The sequence below is a fragment of the Amblyraja radiata genome, chromosome 20 (assembly GCF_010909765.2).
Source record: "Amblyraja radiata isolate CabotCenter1 chromosome 20, sAmbRad1.1.pri, whole genome shotgun sequence".
NCBI classification, from domain to species: domain Eukaryota; kingdom Metazoa; phylum Chordata; class Chondrichthyes; order Rajiformes; family Rajidae; genus Amblyraja; species Amblyraja radiata.
In genome coordinates, this window is record NC_045975.1 from 3,342,448 (window position 1) to 3,365,347 (window position 22,900).

Here is a 22,900-nt window from a genome sequence, read left to right on the forward strand (position 1 = left end):
ACAGGAGTAGGCCATTCGAGCCAGCACCGCCATTCAATGTGATCATGGCTGATCATCCACAATAAGTACCCCAGATTCTTGATTAGTACGGATGTCAGGGATTATGGGGAGAAGGCAGGAGAATGGGATTAGGAGGGAGAGATAGATCAGCCACGATTGAATGGTGGAGTAGACTTGATGGGCCGAATGGCCTAATTCTGCTCCTATCACTTATGAATCCGTCAACTACTGTGAATTTGGAATGCTCAATATTGGGAGTCAAATCCCAATAGTTTAAGGGAATGTTGGTACGGATGGCAGAGTGGAGTTAGTGCAGTTAAAGCTGCCCGGTAATGTGTAGACATTCAGACCAGTGCAGCCCATTTGGTCTGTCAGTGGTACAGGAATATCAGTAATATTATGTTTAACACTAAGCTTTTCTTTTTCTTAACAAGGCAGGAAGTATGATAGTCAAGCAATGTGTAATCAAAATAGGCACAGTTACAATCTTACCACTTTGAATTTCTCCACACTGGGATTTAAACCAGTGAAGTAAAATTGTTCAAGTCGTTAAAGTGCCGATCACTGTCTCTAAATCTACTACAACTTTGTCGCGAGATATTTTTTTTCTCCGTCTTATTATCTGCATTTTTTGGTTCTTTCTAGTTTCACCAAAAATCCCGTCTCGGGTGATTGGGGAGAATGACTGTGGGACTGCTCGGTTTGGAAGGGTAGTACGTGGTACTTTTGATATTTGGTGTTAGTTGAGATGGCATGGTAAATACTCTGCCATCATTTTGTTCCCCAGTTACCACTATTGTGACTTGCGTTCTCTCTTCTGCTCCTGTAGTGGGCAGCCACCACCAGGTAGCTATCAGGGCTTGGATCTTTGATGGGCAGGGACTTGTTGGGGACAGGAGAGGTCTTGCCGTCCACCCTGGAGATCTGCAGTATCCGGCAGGGATCGTGCTTCAGCAGGTAGCCTTCAAAGGTCTCCCAGCCCCCTCCTACACGCACCATCACGTGCTTGTTGTGCAGCATCTGCAACACAAGAGTAAGTAAGTTTATTGTCCAAGTATTCACATACAAGGAATTTGCCTTGGTGCTCCGCCCACAAGTAACAACATGACATACAGTGACAGTTACGAATGACTCAGAAAACACTAAACATTAATAATAATAAAACATTAATGATAAAACACCATTGATCAAGCATGTGAACCAACAAAATACCAGATCAAAGGGAGGCTACAGATTTTTGGCTGTTGAGTAGAGCAACTACTCGTGGATAAAAACTGTTTTTATGTCTGGCTGTGGCAGCTTTGACAGTCTGGAGTCGCCTTCCAGAGGGAAGTGATTCAAAGAGTTTGTTGCCAGGGTGAGAGGGGTCAGAGATGATTTTGCCCGCTCGCTTCCTGGCCCTTGCAGTGTACAGTTCGTCAATGGAGGGAAGGTTGCAGCCAATGACCTTCTCTGCTGATCGGATAGGCCGATGGAGCTAACGATAGACACAAAGTGCTGGAGTAGCAGCGGGCAGGCAACATCTCAGGGAAAAAATGCATAGGTGATGTTTCAGGTTTGGACCCTTCTTCAGACTCGTAGGCTGGCTTCTTCAGAATGTCTTGTTGGAGTTTAGAGATACAGCGTGGAAACAGGCCCTTCGGCCCACTGAGTCACACTTGTTCTACCCTACACACTCGAGACAAAGTCAATTAACCTACAGCCTACTATTTTCTGTGTGCTTAAGCAAAGCAAGAATTTCATTGTCCTATACAGGGACACATGACAATAAACGCACTTGAACTTGAACTTGAACTTGAACTTGAAACCTGCACGTCTTTGTATTGTGGGAGGAAACCGGAGCAACGGGAGAAAACCCACGCGGTCACGGGGAGAACGTACAAACTCCCTACAGACAGCACCCGTAGTCACGATCGAACCCGGTTCTCCAGAACTATAAGGCAGCAACTCTACCGCTGCACCACTGAGTTTTGTAACTCAGTAATGAGATCGCGCCCTACACATTTTAAAACTGCTTGACATGGAAATGGAAAACGCTGTTTGTTTCTAACAGAGGGATAATATGAATAAAATATCAAGTATGAGTATTGACTTAAACCGCATATTTTCTCTTGAAGCAAGCCATGCACGTTCCTAATCCACAGGGACATGCAGTCGTGGAAGCGGCATGATGTTGCACATTATTATGAAAATAAATAACCGTTACAGGCAAAAAATTAAAATTCATGTCTTCCCTCTGGTTCATCGACTTCACAAGCTGCCCATAAGATTATGGAGGCGAATTTAAACATTTGTGAGACATGAACTAAAAATGTACTTGCGATATTTGCTCACAAAAGAGTTAATTTGTAAAGTATTAATCTTACGATTCATTAATGTTTTAAAGTCCGTTTTGCAACACCAGATGTTTCTCATTCTGCTATGTTGCTAAGGCAAAACATCCAAGTGAAGCACTGTTTTATTCTCCGCATCCCTATAGCCACAAGCCCTGGTAGAGATGTACAGGGAGGAACTGCTGATGCTGGCTTCATTCAAAGATAGACACAAAAAGCTGGAGTAACTCAGAGGGTCAGGCAGCATCTCTGGAGAGAAGGAGTGGGTGACGTTTCGGGTCGAGACCCTTCTTCAAACTCGACCCAAAACGTCACCCATTCCTTCTCTTCAGAGATGTTGCCCGTCCCGCTGAGTTACTCCAGCTTTTTGTGTCTAGCCTTGGAGGATATTCTCAATGATAGTGAGTCTTATACCTCAGGTTCCTTTTAATAAATCATTTATTTAAAGGACATTAAAACAAATTAGTTTATAATATTATTAACATTTTATATTATTAATAACCCACCAAACATGATAGTGTTTAAGAAGGAACTGCAGATGTTAGAAAAAATCGAATGTAGACAAAAATGCTGGAGAAACTCAGCGGGTGAGGCAGCATCTATGGAGCGAAGGAATAGGTGACGTTTTGGCAAGGGTCTCGATCCGAAACATCACCTATTCCTTCGTCCCTTCCACGCCCTTCAGCCAACGTTTCCACGCCGACCAGCAACCACTCTGTGCTCCAACACTAGGGACAATTTACAATTTTTACTGAAGCCAATTAACCTGCAAACCTGCACGTCTATGGAGCATGGGATGAAACTCTAGCACCCAAAAGAAACTCACAGGGAGAACATACAAACTCCGTACAGACAGCACCCGCAGTCAGGATCGAACATGGGTCTCTGGTGCTGTAAAACAGCAACTCTACCACTGCGCCACCGTGCCACCACTGTCTAAGGAAAGGAAATTCTCTCTGGAATTCTCTGCCTCAGAGGGCGGTGGAGGCCGGTTCTCTGGATACTTTCAAGAGAGAGCTAGATAGGGCTCTTAAAGATAGTGGAGTCAGGGGATATGGGGAGAAGGCAGGAACAGTGGTACTGATTGGGGATGATCAGCCGTGATCACATCAAAGGGCCGAATGCCACTATTGTCTATTGTCTAAGTGTTTCCTACTATCACATACATACAGAGAGAGGGAAAGGTACTAATTATCCTGCTGTGTTTCTGTGTTTTCTGTCTGGATAACTATTCATTCCTCCTGTTTCGAAATGATGAAATAATTGTATCGGGCAGTGACAATTTTGCAATCAATGCAAAACTCCCCCAGTGTTCAGTAACTTCAGAGACATGCCAACTGACAAGTGTCATTTCAAAAGTCAGATTGAATGAAAATATTGCCCGCAGCTAGCATTTATTTTGCCAAAAAAGATAATTCTCTAATGTTATACAGGTACTCTACTACAGTCGGGTAATATTTCAAAAGAATCCCTTCTGACAGAGGCAACATCTATTTTTCCCAGTTGCCAATCTGATGTTATGTAGCAATTATAAAGCACAAAAAGAAAATGTATAATTATATAGCTGGTAGTGTTGCAATTAAAAATACCATGGAAATTGATAAGGTAGATAGAAATGCTGGAGAAACTCAGCGGGTGAGGCAGCATCTATGGAGAGAAGGAATAGGTGAAGTTTTGGGTCGAGACCCTTATTCCCCCTTGGGGGGGGAAGAAAGGAAGAGGCGGAGACAGTGGACTGCGGGGGAGCAGGGAAGGGGAGGGGAAAGAGGGAGAAAGCAGGGACTACCTGAAATTGGAGAAGTCAATGTTCATACCGCTGGGGTGTAAACTACCCAAGCGAAATATGAGGTGCTGCTCCTCCAATTTACGGTGGGACTCACTCTGGCCATGGAGGAGGCCCAGGACAGAAAGGTCAGATTCGGAATGGGAGAGGGAGTTGAAGTACTGAGCCACCGGGAGATCAGGTTGGTTATTGCGAACTGAGTGGAGGTGTTGGGCAAAGCGATCTCCAAGCCTACGCTTGGACTCACCGATATAGATCAGCTGACACCTAGAGCAGTGGATGCAATAGATGAGGTTGGAGGAGGTGCAGGTGAACCTCTGCCGCACCTGGAAAGACTGCTTAGGTCCTTGAATGGCGTCAAGGGGGGAGGTAAAGCGACAAGTGTAGCATTTCCTGCGGTTGCAAGGGAAAGTACCAGGGAAGGGGGTGGTTTGGGTGGGAAGGGACGAATTGACCAGGAAATTGATAAGATGCTTTTGATAAAAATATTATCGACATTTCTATGGGCAATGAAATCACAGTCAGGTTTATTACCATTTCTAAAAGCTACACACCAAGTCAAAAGCTGTAAATAAAACCATCAGACTGTGCCTACGGCTGAGCTAAATATGTACAGACAACAAATAAAATACTGGGATAAAAAAAATCTTGATTGTTAGGAGCACCCTCCAGAGCAAGGGGGGAGGGGAGAACAAAGGGGGATCTGGTGCGGGGATACTTTGTAACCTTGTAAGTGCCCTTTATGTGGTGCCTATTTGCATACCTTGGGTATGCAAGCGTTTAAGAAGAAACTGCAGATCCTGGAAAATCAAAGGTGGACAAAAATGCTGGAGAAACCCAGCGGATGAGGCAACATCTATAGAGTGAAGGAATAGGCGACATTTCGGGTCGAGACCCTTCTTCAGAAGCGTCGCCTATTTCCTTCACTCCATAGATGCTGCCTCACCCGCTGAGTTTCTCTAGCATTTTTATCTACCTTGGGTATGCAAGCAAAGAGTTTCACTGTGACTTGTCACATGGAGAATAAAGTATTCGTTCATTCATCTCCAAATAGGCCACAGTCATGTATGCCTAGCTGCCTGACTGTCATATTGATTAAAGGGCACGGTAAATATTGAGTAGGATATTTAGATCTGGTGGATTATGATGTGAATGTTGCTAGCTCCAGCTATCACCAGCATGACTTCAAGCGAACTTAATCTACATCGGTGAGACCAAGCGTAGGCTTGCCGATCGCTTCGCCCAACACCTTCGCTCAGTTCGCAATTGGAGGAGTGTTGAAAATTCAGCGGCGACCAGAAAGACGCTACGACGCTGGGCGACTGAGGAGACGACTCACGACACCCTGGCGACGTCGCGGGGTGAAGCCTGTATGGTCGTGAGTAGTCGCCCAAAGAGTTGTACCTTGTTCTGGTCGTTGCTGGATTTTCAATAAGCTGACAATTTTCGGCGACCTGCAACGATCTATGACGGGTGCCGGCAAATCGCCGAAAAAGTCGCGGAAGTGGGACAGGCCCATTAGCCTCTTGCACTCTAAGGAAGAGTCCTCATCCTAAGACCCAGCTTCCCCAACGTTTCTCCCTATATGTCAGGCTGCCAGGACCTGGCAACGTCCTCATAACTCTTCTCTGCCCCCTTTCCAGCTCAACGACATCCTTTCTATAGCAGTATATAGTAGCAGTACTTGATGGAATAAGTGTGGAATGCAGCATAGGCTTCCCATTGTAATTCAATAGCCCATGGCACCAGCAAGACATCAGGCAGATGAGATATCAGAGCACAAGGAAAAGGAGAGAAGGAAAGTGAGACAGCCCCTTGCTGCTCAAGCTATGTGTGAGGAATTTAACTGCCCATGAAGTCTATATCCCCCAACTCAGCACGAGTGCACTTTAAAGAACTGAATATACCATGTGGTATAACTTATGCTACACTATTGTACCTCCTGTTGCTATTAAGAGTCATATGTCTTTGGCCCACGCTTGGTGCAAATGCAGTTCATAAAATCAGTGCATTAGTTATTTGAAGAGGCTATGAAAATATGCAACAACTCTGATTTTTAGTTTACTTTTGGAGTGGCACAGTGGCACTTTTGGAGTGGCACAGTTGCTGCCTTACAGTGCCAGAGACCGGGCTTTGATCCTGACCGGGTGCTGTCTGTGTGGAGTTTGTATCTTCCCCCTGTGACTGCGTGGGTTTTCTCCGGGTGCTCGAGTTTCCTCCCACCTTCAAAAGACTTGCAGGTTTGTTTCCTTAATTGGCTTCTGTAAATTGTCCATAGTGTGTTGGATAGACCTAGTGTAGGGGGTGATCGCAGGTCAGTACGGACGCGGTGAGGTGACGGGCCTGTTTCCACGCTGTATCTCTAAAACTGAACGAAAACTAACACACTTGAATTTTGAGACTATGTAGCATGGAACTGAGATGGGAATAAGACCGAGAGGGATGTGCTGCTGGGTGCTGGCATTCATGTTACCACTGTGTAATGTCTCTTTGGTCTGCCAAACCAGCGCTTTTTCTTGCACTTTGACTTGGACTGTGACCTGCTTTTTTTTTGATCTTTTTTTTCTTTTTCTTCCTGTCCTTTGATGGAGCATTGGGACTGGTGGACCGTCCTCGGCTCCGGACTTTCTTCTTTTCCTTCTTGTTCGGTCCGCAGTCGCTCATTCTTCTTCTCCTTGCATGGAGAGTGTCTTGAGTCCCGCCATTTTTACTTCTGACACCATGTAATGTGTTTGGTATAACCCGGTTGTGACTAGCACAATAACGAGACGTCCGACACCGAGGACATCTTGTAAGAAGAGCTTTATTTCCCACTCCAAAACAGACACTTCCAGAAGGTCACTCATCATCAGTCACGAGGCCACTGGCAAACTTGCCAGCTTCTACTCCTGGCCTGAAGAGGGCACTGGCATTCACAGTATAGATTATTTTATGTTATGGGGTAGCTCACCAGACATATCCTGTGAGGACATGAAATTTATTTCTGCGACGCTAGAATAAGTGTGTTTCTCGGCCCTGGAGAAGACAGCAGCCATAGCTGACTTCACAGCTTGGTTTGGGAACAGCTCCATCCAAGACCGCAAGAAATTGCAGAGAATTGTGGACACAGCCCAGAACTTTACATAAACCAACCTCCCTTCCATTGACTCCATTTATACCTCACTCTGCTTCAGCAAGGCCAGAAGCATAATCAAGGACAGGTCACACCCTGGCCCCTCCCTCTTCTGCCCTCTCCAATCGGGCAAACGTTATAGAAGTGGGAAAACGCACACCTCCAGATTCAGGGACAGTTTCTCCCAGCTTGTCATGAGGAATAGTGAAAGGCTTGGATAGAGTGAATGTGGAGAGGATGTTTCCACTAGTGGGAGAGTCCAAGACTAGAGGTCATAGCCTCAGCATTAAAGGACATTGTTTTAGGAAGGTGAGGAGAAATTTCTTTAGTCAGAGGCGGTGAATCTGTGGAATTCTTTGCTGCAGAAGGCCAAGTCAGTGGACAATTTTAAGGCAGAGATAGATAGATTAGTATGGGTGTCAGAGATTATGGGGAGAAGGCAGCAGAATGGAGTTAGGAGGGAGAGATGGATCAGCCACGATCGAATGGTGGAGTAGACTTGATGTGCCGAATGGCCTTATTCTATTCCTTATGACCTTATGAGCAGTTATCAGACGACCGAACCATCCTACCACAACTAGAGAGCAGTCCTGAACTACTATCTACCTCATCGGGGATCCTCGGACTATCTTTGATCATCCTTTACTGGCTTTGCCTTGCACTAAACGTTATTCCCTTATCATGTATCTGTACACTGCGAATGGCTCAATTGTGATCATGCATTGTCTTTTCGCTGGCTGGTTAGCACGCAGCAACCTCGGCACACGCGACATTAAACTAAACTAAACTGAACTCAGTTGCAATCACTCCCTGCCGGGGTCTTCCAGTGGTGCTCCTTACTGCTCTCCTGCCCCTTCTCTTTCCTGCCATACCAGCCTTTGCTGGGCACATACATGAGTCTGGAAACTCTCTAGGTAGCTAGGGACGGGCTGCAGTGAGGAGGGTGCCTTTAAAGTTTGATGACTTTTTCAGATGGCTGCATGGTATATCGTTGCAGCCATGAGAGACTGTGTGGATGCTGGTTTTATTGCCAGCTTCTGGGTGCTAGCCACCGCCTGTCTGAGTTCTCAATGTTTCACACATTTGTCACATATTTGCTGGATTTCACGAGGCGATTGCAGATTTCAAAGTCACGCATGGTATGTACTGCGAAGATGTTGCTCCTGGTTTTCCCTTCCCACCAGCCTTTTGTGCATCTGTGTAGGAAGGAACGTCAGATGCGGGTTTGAATCGACGATAGACACAAAATGGAGTAACTCAGTGGGACAGGCAGCATTTCTGGAGAGAAGGAGTTTGTGACATTTTGGGTCGAGTCTGAAGAAGGGTCTGCCTTCTGCCCTGCAGGGTGCTCTTTAAGACTGAGACATTTTTCCTATGATTATAGTTATTACTAGACTAAGTGGGACCCGTTGGGTCCCAGCATCACACAGGAGGGCTGGTCACCAACGCAATATTCCACCTCTCCACCAATTCTAATACTGCTCGCCAGTGTCTGTTGCGCTAGTATGGGTGCTGCGGGCTGAAGGTACTGGTTTCCAGAGGGCTAGTATAGAAATTGTGGGCCGTATGGATGCTTGGGCAGGCATCCAACTGTTGCAACGATTTTAAAAGCCAAGCCAAGGCAAACAATTGGGCTGCAGCAACCCGACAACCAAAAGTCATTTTGTGAACACAAACTTGTTAAAAAAAGGCGAGGCAAACAATTGGGCTGCAGACACCCGACAACCAAAATTCATTTGTGAACACAAACTTGTTAAAAAGGGCTGCAGCCACTTTACAGCCGCATCGAGGGGACTCACCGTGGAGTAGACGTGCATTCAGTGTTATTCGCAGCTCAGAGAGCCGTGACCTTCTCGTTTCCTGGTCTGGCAGAGACTGAGTGAGGGACGATACTTCCTGGTTTTATAGTCCCTCCCCCTGCCGCCAGCGGGGGCAGCAGAGAGAATGGGGAATTTTGTAAAAACATTAATATCTCTCTTATTTTTTATCGACGGAAAAAATCCTCCGCACTCATACAGCGGAGGGGGGCTCTGAGCGAGGTGGCCAAAAATGACGTCCGTAGGTGGCGGCGTTCTCTCGGAAATCGCAGCACAGTCAGCCAAAAGCGGTCAAGATCAGAGATTTAGTAATATATATAGATAGGTACCTGTACCTAGGTACATGTGACTATTAATAAAGTATCATTAAATCATTCAATTCTGATCAAAATATCTCTGTAAACCTTTAGCCCTACTTGCTATTTGAACATTTCTACTCATAATAGCAGATTTCAAGCATAATGAAGGACGAATCTCCTCCCTGGTCTCCCCTCTCCCATTAGACAAGAGGTACAGGAGCACCAGCTATCCATGTCCTGAGACACTCTTTGCATCATTCCTAGGTACATGTGACAGTAAAGTATAATTGAACGATTGAATCATTGAATCCTGATCAAAAGATCTCTGCAACCTGTGTAGATCTTCATGGGAATAATCAGGGTGAAGATCGCGTAAAATACTCTTAAGAGTACATTATTACAACCACACATTTTGTAGTTGGTCACCTGATTGGAGTGTTGGTGCCAAATACTGCACCGGTTAGAACATAGAATGTAAAGTACAGCACAAAAACATGCCCTTCGGCCCACATTGTCTAGGCCGAAAATTATGCTAAAATCAACCCTTATGTACCTGCACATGACCCAGATCCCTCCCTTCCCTGCATATCTGTGTGTCTATCCAAAAGTCTCCTCAGTGCCGCTGTCATATCTGCCTCCTCCACCACCTACCTCAGCAACGCATTCCAGGCACTCACTACCTTCTGCGTATAAAACTTCCCCCGTACATCTTTAAAGTTTGACAATAGACAATAGACAATAGGTGCTGGAGTAGGCCATTCGGCCCTTCGAGCCAGCACCGCCATTCAATGTGATCATGGCTGATCATCCACAATCAGTACCCCGTTCCTGCCTTCTCCCCATATCCCCTGACTCCGCTATCTTTAAGAGCACTATCTAGCTCTCTCTTGAAAGTATCCAGAGAACTGGCCTCCACCGTCCTCTGAGGCAGAGACTTCCACAGACTCACAACTCTCTGTGAAAAAAAGTGGTTCCTCGTCTCTGTTCTAAATAGCTTACCCCTTATTCGTAAACTGTGGCCCCTGGTTCTGGACTCCCCCAACATCGGGAACATGTTTCCTGCCTCTAGCGTGTCCAAACCCTTAATAATCTTATATGTTTCAATAAGATCCTCGCATCCTTCTAAACTCCAGAGTATACAAGCCCAGCTGCTCCATTCTCTCAGCATATGACAGTCCCGCCATCGCGGGAATTAACCTTAAAGTTTGCTCCTCGCATCTTAAAGCGATGCCTTCCAGCATTTGACTTTTCCGTCAAAAGTTCTTATTGTCCATCAAAAGTTCTATGCCTCTCATCATTTTATATACTTCTGTCAGGTTTTGCGTATCGAATAAGAATTTTTCTTGCTCATGATTAACTGAACAGTAATGTCTAAAAAATGGGGTTCATCATATTTGATTTGGTAAACGATACACATGTTCCTGATGGTACAGATTAAATTGCACATTGTTCCAACGCAGAGATGCTAACCCAAACCATCTTATCAAGGTGGAACTTAACATGGTACGATTAGGTCATTTATATTGGCAGTGGTCTGCATTTAGTTCAAAATTTATTTTCTATTTCTATATTCAATTCAATTTTTTTTTTTTAAATGAATTGGATTTATCGAAGGTAGACACAAAATGCTGGAGTAACTCAGCAGGACAGGCAGCATCTCTGGAGAGAAGGAATGGGTGACCTTTCGGGTCGAGACCCTTCTTCAGACCCTTCATCTCGACCCGAAACGTCACCCATTCCTTTTCTCCAGAGATGCTGCATGTCCCGCTGAGTTACTCCAGCATTTTGTGTCTACCTTCGATTTAAACCAGCATCTGCAGTTCTTTCCTACACAATTGGCTTTATCTTTATCAATTAATGAAAATAGCACCATTCTCCAGGGTCATGAACTATCCAGGATTAGTTTATTATACGAGAGATTGTGCAACCTTGATATAAATATGGTTCTTAACTAATGAGAGTAAATGGGTTTAAATTATATATACATAACTTTTGACTGATGATTGAATGGTTGAACTGTGCACTCTTTGGTCAACAGTGAAGGACTAAGATGAACTCCTCCAACTTGGTCCATGTAATATACATTTAGAGTGGATAGAGTGGAGAATTTGGATCGGAAGTCAGAGGTGGGACTGGGCAGACATAAAGATTGAGAATTGCTTTTATTCATTATAAATCCTTTATAAAATCTATAAATCTTTGTTGTCGCCCTTTATTTGGTGACCCTTTGCATACCTTGGGCACGCAAAACAAATAATATCTCTGTGACTTGTCACATGCGACAATAAATTATTTATTCATTCATTATATTTGCCGAGGTGATAACAGCTTTGACAGAATAATCATTGGATTAGAAATGGCACTTTTACTCAGAGGTTAACTTTGGTGACAGAGAATTATAAACATTAATAAACAATTGAGATGTTGGTGCTGACAGACCAACATCTTGCACTTCACTTGACACTGCACTTGCTGCAAACTGGAGCAATAAACACTTGCTAAAGTAACACAGCAAGTCGAGGAGCATCTCTGGCTGGAAGAAGTTCTTAATGTTTCAGGTCAAAACATAAGGCTTCAACCCAAAACACCAGCAATGTCTTTCTCCCCCACGAATGCTACTTGATTGGTTGAATTGTTCCAGCTCATAGGTTATAGGAGTAGAATTAGGCCATTTGGCCCATCAAGTCTACTCTACAGTATCTCTCCCTCCTAACCCCATTCTCCTGCCTTCTCTCCATAACCTCTGACACCTGTATCAGATACTGGATTAGCAATTAGCAATTCAGCTAGTTGCTTGAGATTTATGTGCTGGCATGCTTCAGGAACTGTGAAAGTTTAACCCTGAATTCTAACTTGGACTCGCTGAAGTAATTGTTCTTAGCTTGAGCAGCGTGCAATCCAACTCCTTCCCATTTGTCTTTCAGTTTCCATTTGCAGAAATTGTGTTGGAGGCCAACTTGATATACCGCCAAATCAGTGCTACTGGTTCAGACTTGGAAGCACTCACTAAATAGTGGAACTGCAAACTTAATTAGTTCCATGTCCCCGACAGCTTTGATGTATGGCATGCGGTAGGCCATAGCTGTGGTCACAACTGTAGATTCCAGGACCAGCAACCATCCCCCAATCTCTGCCTATCTTTCGTTCACACACTCCCTCTCTCCCCCTCACTATTCTCTTCACCACACCTTCTCCTTGGTTAGTAGGCTAGTAAATTTGCAGATTATATGGAAATTGGTGCAGAGTGGACAGTGGAGTATCTATTACCTTGCTTGCTTATCCAACTTGGAGTACCCCAACGGCCTTCCAAGTAAGCCCCTAAACTTTGCCTCCTTCTGATTAACATTTTCTAAACCCTACCTTGCCCCAAGTCCTGACATTGTCCTCCCTCTGTTCCAGTAATGTACCCCAATTTATGAAGACTTAGAGTCATACAGCGTGGAAACAGGCCCTATAATCCAACTCGCTACTTGAATATTTCTACTTACAATAGCAAATTCCCAGCATAATCACAGACGAGTCTCACCCTGGTCACTCCCTCCCCCATCAGGCAAGAGGTACAGGAGCATCACCTATCCATGTTCTCCAGAGATTCCGCTGTTACTCCAGAACTTTGACTTTCTTTTATTGTATCAACCATTATTTACAGTTTGTATCCCCCCCCCCCCCCCCCCCCCCCCCCGCCCCACAGCCCTCTCTCGTGCGTGCCCACCCTTATTGTCCTACTAGTTCCACTGTTCACATCCTTGTATCCCTGTCGTAAGCACCTCTTCCCCAGCCAACAATGGACCATCATGGACTCTACCCTTCCTGAGGTCATCTGTTGCCGGCCCCCTTTTGTTCGGGCCTTCTCCATGTTTCTGTCCGAAGAAAGGTTCCGACCTGAAATGTCACCCATTCCTTCTCTCCAGAGATGCTGCCTGTCCCGCTGAGTTTCTCCAGCATTTTGTGTCCACCCGTTGCTATAAACCAGCAACTGGAGTTCTTTGTTTCTACATCTCAGCTTCTGAAGATGTGAACTTCACCTCCTTAAGGACAACACCAGTGAATGCATTGGAATTTAATTGCTTCACTCACACAGAATCCCAACATAAAATAAGTCCCCAGATGAAAATCCTATAAATGTCAACATAATTGCAACCGGAGTGTGCCAACCACGTTTCAAGAAGGTGGTACAGCAACATGCATTCAGAAGGGCAGCAAATAAAATACAACATTGTAAGCAAACTCGAGAATATGTATTTAAAAGAGAGAAAAAAAAAAGAAAAAAATATATATATAGTAGAAACAAAAGTAGAAAAACATATGGCACCTCAAAGTTCTGACGTGCTTGAACCAGTTTTCAGCACCTTGTGAGTGTATGAATGGTCAACAATATACAGAATATTGCAACTGATAAAAGTCATCTAATTGCAGACACAGAATCAAAGCAGTATGTCCTTGGCAATTGGGAAGGAATTTGATAGGAATTTGAGAAATTCATACTGAGATAATGTTCTTATATGTTGATCTAAGTCCCCCCCCCCCCCCTAAAATGGGCAGAGTGCTTTTGTTTGAGATCATTGCAATTTTTGGCAGCTACATTTTTTTTTTCAAAAGAACAATGAAACGTTATTTGTCCAGGGTTCCATACTCGAGTCTATAACAAGAAAAACAGTTTCAGCAAAGCTACGCTATATCAGAGTGAATGTTACATACATTAACTTTTGATGGTTTTACCATTCCTTGAAGCACCCCTGATGGTTTGTGCTCTGCTGACTCATCATGAATCATGTCTGTTATTCCAGACACAAAAAGATTCTGAAAATCAAGGTTAAATTATGTTGCTATCTAACTGAACAAATTGAAAATACTCCGGTCCTCTCTATTAAAGGTTATGTATCGGCTGCAATAGTTAGGTATTTATATAACCAGGATTGACAGTATTCTGCTACTCCCTGCAGAGATTATTTTTCATATATGGATATATATATATCCTGGAATCTTGGACAATGCCAGGTTATTAAATCACCAGCTTCCACTTACTGTCAGAATAAAATGACAAATTCAGCTGCTTATGGATTAATAGTTGCAAAACTAAAAGAACAATTAGAAATTAGATATAGAAGCAATTCTTTAGTCAGAGGGTGGTCAATCTGTGGAATTCACTGCCCCAGAAGGCTGTGGAGGCTAAGTCAATAGGTATATTTAAGGCAGAGATAGATAGATTCTTGATTAGTATGGATGTCATGGGTTACAAAGGACAAAGGACATTTATTGTCACATACACCAATTGCCATTTGCAGCACAGCAATAAAAATAAAACACAACATTAAAGAAGAATTTAACATTAAACATAAAAACATCCCCCCACAATGGTTCCCACTGTGAGGGAAGGCAGCAAAGTCCAGTCCTCTTCCTCTTGTTCACCTCGTGGTCGGGGCCCATTTGAGGCCTCCACAGTCGCCGCAATGGCGGCCCGATGTTTCAGGTCCTCTCGCTGGATGATGGATCTCTGGCATCGGGAGAATACTCTTCAGCGGCTTGGAGTGTCTGGAACGGCCGCTTGCTGCCAGAGACGCGGCTCCCGAAGTCCACAGGCCGCGCTGGTCGGGGCTCCAACACTGGCGATCTCGGCGAAAGATCCCAGGCTCCGCGGTGTTTAAACTCAGCGCCGCCCGCAGCTGGACGCTACACAGACCTCACAGCTCCGCGATGTTGGAGTCGGCGGTCTCAGCACTCCGGAGCTTACCACACAGCGGCCCTCGGTAAGGCATCGCCCACTCCGCGATGGTGCTTCAGAGCTGAGCCGCCGTCAAAGCTGAAGATTCAGGCCGGTCCTGGCAGGAAACGCCGCACCAGTCCAGGTGGAGGGGCGAAGATGAAGCTCGGAGGAAGGACGCATCTCCGACCAGGTAGGGACTGAGAAAAAACAGTTCCCCCCTTCCCTCCCCCACCCCCCACATAAAAAGACTAGACCTCCAAAACAAAACTTTTTAACATACTAAAAAAAAATTTTAAAGGGTGGAAGGACGAACAGCTGCAGGCTGGGCAGCCATACTCGACGATGCCCCCACTCGCTGGTTATGGGGAGAAGGCAGGAGAATGGGGTTAGGAGGGAGAGGTAGATCAGCTACGATTGAATGGCGGAATAGACTTGATGAGCCGAATTACCTAATTCTGTTCCTTTATGAACAACTAAGCCATGCACGATAAACTTCAGATAAACAACCAGTTGCCTAATGAACAGGCGGCAGCTTTTGGTGGCAGTAGGGGAGAGAGCGCGCAACATGAAGGCGGCGTGAGTATCGGGCCCATCCCCGGCGCACTGCGTGTGGGGCCAGGGCCTCTGTGGCTCCCCGGCCTGGGAATTCCTCCTGGTTTAAACCCCCCCTCCCACCCCAACGCCACGTTTCATCCCTCCCGGCCTTGGGCTAAACTTCACCCCCCTCACTCATTTACAGCGGTTTTGTGCAGTTCTAGCCTCCCCCATTACAGGAAGGATGTGGAGGCTTTGGAGTGGCTGCAGAAGAGATTTAGCAGAATGCTGCCTGAATTAGAAGGCAAGGTCGGACACACTTGGATTGTTTTCTCTGGAACACCAGTGGTTAAGGGAGAAGTATATAAAATGTTGAGGCACTTGGATAAGGTAGGCAGACAGAACCATTCGCCCAGGGTGAAAATGTCAAGGACAAAAGGGAAATGCTTTTAGTTGGGAAGGGCAATGTTTAAAGGAGATTTTTACACAGAGGGTGGTGGGTGCCTGGAACGTGCTGCCAGGAGTGGTAGTGAAGGCATATACGATTGTGGAATTTAAGAGGCTTTTAGATAGGCACATGGACATGCAGAGAGGGGATAGAGGCATATGGATTGTGCGGGCAGAGGAGATTAGTTTAACTTGGCATTGTGGGCTGAAGGGCCTGTTTCAATGCCGTACAGTTCTGCGACTAATCACCAAGGTTTTCCAACACAACACTGGAGTTTGGTTGGATGAACTGGTAAGGTGAAGCATGCCTTGAATCTGGAGTTCACATTTCATGTTAAAAGGACATGCTTTGTGGCACAGATCTCCCATCGGGTGACCTGCAAGATGTTGGGAAATTTTGAAGGCAAGTCCCCGTGGGTGATTTTGAGCGTGATTCAAGTGACTATGAAGCTAAAACAGTGTCTGGGCAGTTCCCAACCAGTGCTGTCTAAAGAGACAACAGCCTTCTTTCATTACTGTTACAAAGCATGGGAAGGCAGAACACAAGAACAAAGGAAACAGAAGTAAGATTAAACCATTGAGCCAGTAACTTTGTGCTTCCCCACAGTCACATATCTTTCAAAGACATTTTCAGCAATGGTCTATTTTTTTTTTTTTGCTTTATACAGATTGTACGATTAGAACTAAGTACCAGTTTGTAAAATGGCAGCATTAACTCGACTATATCATCCATTCCCATGCATTACATTGTTAAAACATCATTCTTATTTGGATCACGGAATAGCTCATTTATTTCCACTTGTGGGCACGATGGTAAGATGGATCGTCAGATCAGTACTGGAAGAGCTCAAGATTTAAATTTAAATGAAGGGGGACTCGGTGCCGGACGGGTGGGGGTGGGTGGGCACCTGCGGCACTAGCCAGAGGATGGGACTCTTTGGTAAACTTTTATAACTTTGGCGGCGGCACCAGACGTGGCAATTCTTATGTACTGCCTCAGTGAGGTATGCTGTATGATTCTAGAGTCACAGAGTCATACAATGTGGAGTCAAACATTCGGCCCAACTTGTCCACACCGGCCAACATGTCCCAGGAACACTTGTCCCACCTGCCTGCATTTGGCCCATGTCCCGTCCAATCCTGTCCATTCCATGCATCTGTCTAACTGTTTCTGAAACGTTGGGACAGTCCCTACCTCTTCTGGCAGCTCGTTCCATACACCCACCATCTTTGTGTGAAAAAGTTACCCCTTAGATTCCTAGTAAATCTTTTCCCCTACACCTTAAACCTATGTCCTCTGGTTCTCGATTCACCTACTCTGGGCAAGAGACTCTGAGCATCTAAAGGTTTGCAAAAGTAAATCTAAAGGTTTACCCGAATGAAGAGAATCTTTTCTCCAACACGATACCGTCCCTGAGAAAGTCGCTCGACATAAAACTTCTGTGGACATTTGCAAGGAGGATCTTCTGAAATATGTTTCACCTGAAATGACATTAACCATATGAAAAATCATATCCCACATTAGGAAAATTTATACATGACAATTATTTCATACACTGTGAATGGCTCGATTGTAATCACGTATTGTCTTTCTGCTGACTTGATGGCATGCAACAAAAGCTTTTCACTGTATCTCGGTGCACGTGACAATAAACTAAACTAAATTAAAAAAACTAAACTAAACTAAATAGAGTCCTGGAGTCATAGTGCGTGAAAACAGACCCTTCGGCCCAACTTGCCCACACCGACCAACATGTCCCATCTACTCTAGTCCCACCTGCCTGTAATTGGCCCATATCCGTGTAACCTGTCCTACCCATGTACCAGTCTAACTGTTTTGTTAAATGTTGCAATAGTCCCAACCTCAACTACCTCCTCCGGCAGCTTGTTCCATACATCCACCACCCTTTGTGTGAAAACATTACTCCTCAGGTTCCTATTAAATCTTTCCCCCTCTCACCTTAAACCTATCTCCTCTGGTTCTTGATTCCCCTGCTCTGGACAAGAGACACAACCGATTGCTCTCATGAATTTGTCCACGGGATGAGTGCAGCTTCAGTAACTCTATGGAAACTCAACATCACACAGGATATTGCAGCCCGTATAACAGGCATATCATTCCTTCACTCCGCACCACCCGTACGTTGCACCACAGCAACTAACCAACACTCCTCAGAGATGTGTAGGAAGGAACTGCACATGCTGGTTTATACCGAAGGTAGACACAAAGTGCTGGAGTAACTCAGCGGATGAGGCAGCATCAGGAGAAAATAGATGGGTGACGTTTCGGGTCGGGACCGTTCTTCAGACTGGACTGAGGGGAGAGATTGCTCAGATAGCACCTGTGAGGATTGTGATTGTTGGCTTTGAATACCATGCTCATCAATCATCCAGATCAGGAAGAATGCCTCTCAAAGATGAGAACAATGACAGACCAATGGAGAAGATCTAATTTGTTACTTTGAGAGCAGTTTTTGATCTGTTTTACTTACAGCATCATCGAGCAGCTTCCCTGCACTCTTCTTCCCAGGGGATTTAGTCGGAGATGGAGAGGGGGGTGGTGTAGAATGCGACTCTTCCTGTTCAATTTCTTTTTCTAATTTGACCAGTCCTGAAGGTTCGACTCCAAACCTGGATGGCAAATGAAAGCAGTTCATGTCATACAGTATGTTGTTAGTAAATATGTTGATCAATGAATTGAGATACATACATTTAAGATTCCACTTTCAAGAAAGGTAGTTCGAGAAGATGGGTCCTGACCCAAAACATCACCTATCGTAAGGTCATAAAGTCGTAAGTGATAGGAGTAGAATTAGGCCATTCGGCCAATCAGGTCTACTCCGCCATTCAATCATGGTTGATTTATCTCTCCCTCCTAACCCCGTTCCCCTGCCTTCTCCCCATAACCTCTGACGCCCGTACTCATCAAAAATCTGTGTTCTCCAGAGACTCTGCCTGACCCCATTGAGTTACTCCAGCACTCTGTGTCCTTTTTTAGCTCAACCTTTATTTGATTGTATGGACTGGTATGGCGTTTGTGCTGAAGCGTATGATTTTAATTTAATTGGTTCTATTCATATGCAACGATTGCCAAAATTCACATTAACTTTGAAACCTCAGTGATACTGATATGATATACATTCCACGGGGATGGAAGCAATTATACAAAAATGTGCAAGCTGGAGAATAAAATGGTTCACAGATTTTAAACCTCATTGTCAAATTAATGATGGCTGCATCATAGACATTTCAACTGAAGGGTTAAAATGTTTTTTCAAGCTCAAGATGAAAACGGGACTGCATTATGTTCAACAATGTCGCAGTGGCAACATTATTCCATAGTATAGAGAAAAAATATCATCTGTTTGCTTTTGATAATAAACTGTATGAGCAATTGTGGGGTTACCTCACGTCAAGATGTTCTTTAGTTTAAGGTGGACATAAATGCTGGAGAAACTCAGCGGGTGAGGCAGCATCTATGGAGCGAAGGAAATAGGCGACGTTTCGGGACCCTTCTTCAGACTGATGTGGGGATGGGGGGTGGGGCAGGAAGAAGAAAGGAAGAGGCGGAGACAGTGGGCTGTGGGAGAGCTGGGAAGGGGAGGGGAAAGAGGGAGAAAGCAAGGACTACCTGAAATTGGAGGTCAATGTTCATACTGCTGAGGTGTAAAATACCTAAGCGAAATATGAGGTGCTGCTCCTCCAATTTACGGTGCTCCTCTGGCCATGGAAGAGGCCCAGGACAGAAAGGTCGGATTCGGAATGGAGGGGGAGTTGAAGTGCTGAGCCACCGGGAGATCAGGTTGGTTATTGCGAACCGAGCGGAGGTGTTGGGCGAAGCGATCGCCAAACCTACGCTTGGTCTCACAGATGTAGAGCAGCTGACACCTAGAGCAGCGGATGCAATAGATGAGGTTGGAGGAGGTGCAGGTGAACCTCTGCCGCACCTGGAAAAACTGCTTGGGTCCTTGGATGGAGTCAAGGGGGGGAGGTAAAGCAACAAGTGTAGCATTTCCTGCAGTTGTAAGGGAAAGTACTAGGAGAGAGGGTGGGAAGGGTGGGAAGGGACGAATTGACCAGGGAGTTATGGAGGGAGCGGTCTCTGCGGAAAGCCGAAAGGGGAGCAGATGGGAAGATGTGGCCAGTGGTGGGATCCCGTTGGATGTGGCGAAAATGTCGGCGGATTATCTGTTGTATGTGACGGCTGGTAGGGTGGAAGTTGAGGACAAGGGGGACTCTGCCCTTGTGACGAGTGGGAGGGATAGGGAGTGAGAGCAGAGTTACGGGGTATAGAAGAGACTCTGGTGAGAGCCACATCTATAGTAGAAGTGGGGAATCCCCGTTCCCTAAAGAATGAGGACATCTCCGATACCCTGGTTTGGAACACCTCTTCCTGGGAGCAGATGCGGCGTAGACGGAGGAATTGGGAGTAGGGGATGGAGTCTTTACAGGAAGCAGGGTGGAAAGAAGTGTAATCCAGATAGCCATCGGAGTCAGTGGGTTTATAGTAGATGTCGGTCAGTAGTCTGTCACCTGCGATGAAGATAGTGAGGTCTAGAATCGGTAGGGAGATGTCGGAAATGGACCAGGTGTATTTGAGTGTTGTTTAGTTTAGTTTTGAGATACAGCATGGAAACAGGCTCTTCAGCCCACCGAGTCCACGCCGACCAGCGATCCCTGTACACTAACACTATTCTACACACACTAGGGGACAATTTACAATGAAACCAAGCCAATTAACCAGCACTTCTTTAGAGTGTAGGAGGAAAGCGGAGCACCCGGATGGAAACCCACGCAGGTCACGGGGAGAACGTACAAACTCCGTACTGACAGCACCCGTGATCAGGATCGAACCCGGGTCTCTGGCACTGTAAAGGCTGCAACTCTACCTCTGCGCAACCGTTTCTTTGAAAGCTCCGGACAAACACAGGGATTCGTGCTTAATAAATCTCTTTCGAAACCAGCAGCATTTTAGGTTTATTAAGGCCACTGAAAAAGGGTAACAAACATAGCTCCACATAGTCAATGGACAGTGGGTAGATCTTGAGACTGGGAGCTGAAGTGACATGAAGAAGGGGTGCTGATGAGGCTCCTGATTCCAGTTTATTCTTTGTGCTATGGTACCATTTTTATGACACCCTCCAGCAATCCCTTTAAGAACTGGTGGTTAAGTAGCTTAAGGAACACTGTTTCCTGCTTGGTGCCTGAAATCAAGGCACACAGCCAATGAACTCCCTGACCAATCTGCTTTTGTTCAGCTTTGAAAATGATGGGAGAAACACCTGCCAGTTCCTTTGAAATGCCACTGGAAGAGTCTACGTATTAACTCTGCTGGATAAAGAAATGTCATAAATATCGCAACTTCTAACCAACATAACTGCACTGTCAGAAGCCGTTGCATAATTATGCAAATTGTTTGTTGCACTTATTAATACAGAATTACACTGCATCTCCTAATTATCACTTCCCCAGTCCAAACAACCGATTATACATCCATTACTGAAGTGAAGTTTAACATATGCCTGGTGCCTCTCTCCATTATTGAATGCTAACCAAAATGGCTTTGACATATGGCATTGATTCAAGCATTTCAATTTGCTTCTCACTGCAGCTGAAGTACAGAGTGGATATCTTCTTTCTATCCATTAAAACAGCAGCCTGACTATGGCACAGCACGGCCATACATCTAGATCTACAATTTAGTCATGGAGATGTACAGCCAACCTTTTTAAGAAAGAAAAAAAAAAATCAATAGATTGGCAGATGATCTGCCATTTTGAGACGACGTGTTTATGATCACTCATTCTATATGCATTAAGAAGAACAAATTGAAGGAATCACAAAGTGCGTAGGAAGGAATTGCAGATGTTGGTTTACACCGATGCAGATGTTGGTTTATAACTCAGCGGGTCAGGCAGCATCTCTGGAGAAAAAGAGTAGGTAATGTTTCGGGTCGAGACCCTTCTTCAGACTGAGAGGAGCCTGAACTTTGAAGAGGGTCTCGGCCCGAAAAGTCACCTATTCCTTTTCTCCAGAGATGCTGCTTGACCCGCTGAGTCACTCCAGCATTTTGTGTCTATCTCCGGAATCACAGTGCTGGAGTAATTCAGCGGGTCAGGCAACATCTCTGGGGAACGTGGATAGGTGACTTCATCAGTGATTATCTGAACATCTTCAGACTAAAGGGCCCCGACTCAAAACTTCATATAAATGTTTGTCTTTTACCTTGGGTAGGAAATCAAGAAGCAGAGGACATAGGGTTAAGGTGAGAGGGGCAAGATTTAATAGGAACCTGACTCGCAAATTTATTGCTCAGTGTGTGGGTGGGTGTATGGAGCGAACTGCCAGAGGATGCAGTTGAGGCCGGTACTTTAAGAGCATTTAATAGACACTTGGACAGGAACATGGATAGGAAAGGTTTACCAAGCATATGGCACTATCTTAGATGGGTCATCTTGGTCAGCATGGATGGGCTGGGTTGAAGAGCCCATTTCTGTGATGGATGACTGTATAATTACAAACTGAATTTACATGCAATAGTCTTATGTCTTAGTGTTGTGTATTGTTTTCATTCCACTACATTATCAGGTTGGGCTGCTGAGCCAGTTTCCATGCTGTGCGACACTATGACCACATACTTCAGTTTAGTTTAGAGATACAGAGCGGCAAACAGGCCCTTCGGCCCACCGAGTCCGTGCTGACCAGCGATTCCCGTACACTAACATTATCCTACACACACTAGGGAGAACTTCCAATTTTACCAAAGCCGATTTACCTACAAACCCATTTGTCTTTGTAGTTTGGGAGGAAACCGGAGCACCCAGAGAAAACCCACGCAGGTCACGTAGAGAACGTGCAAACTCCAAACAGA

At 45.2% G+C, this 22,900-nt stretch overlaps 1 protein-coding gene across 8 annotated transcripts in view; it reads right to left on the reverse strand.

Moving 5' to 3' along the window:
* Window positions 1-420: 420 nt before the first annotated feature.
* gas2 (growth arrest specific 2) overlaps window positions 421-22,900 on the reverse strand; it is a 103,685-nt gene continuing 81,205 nt past the window's right edge. For all 8 annotated transcript variants that reach the window (XM_033038652.1, XM_033038654.1, XM_033038651.1 and 5 more), the window contains 3 exons: window positions 18,522-18,660; window positions 17,404-17,511; window positions 421-1,020 (listed from right to left, as the gene is read on the reverse strand). In XM_033038652.1, the coding sequence (XP_032894543.1) occupies window positions 772-1,020; window positions 17,404-17,511; window positions 18,522-18,660 (496 nt within the window). In that variant the 3' untranslated portion in view covers window positions 421-771. The remainder of the gene's footprint in view (window positions 1,021-17,403; window positions 17,512-18,521; window positions 18,661-22,900) is intronic.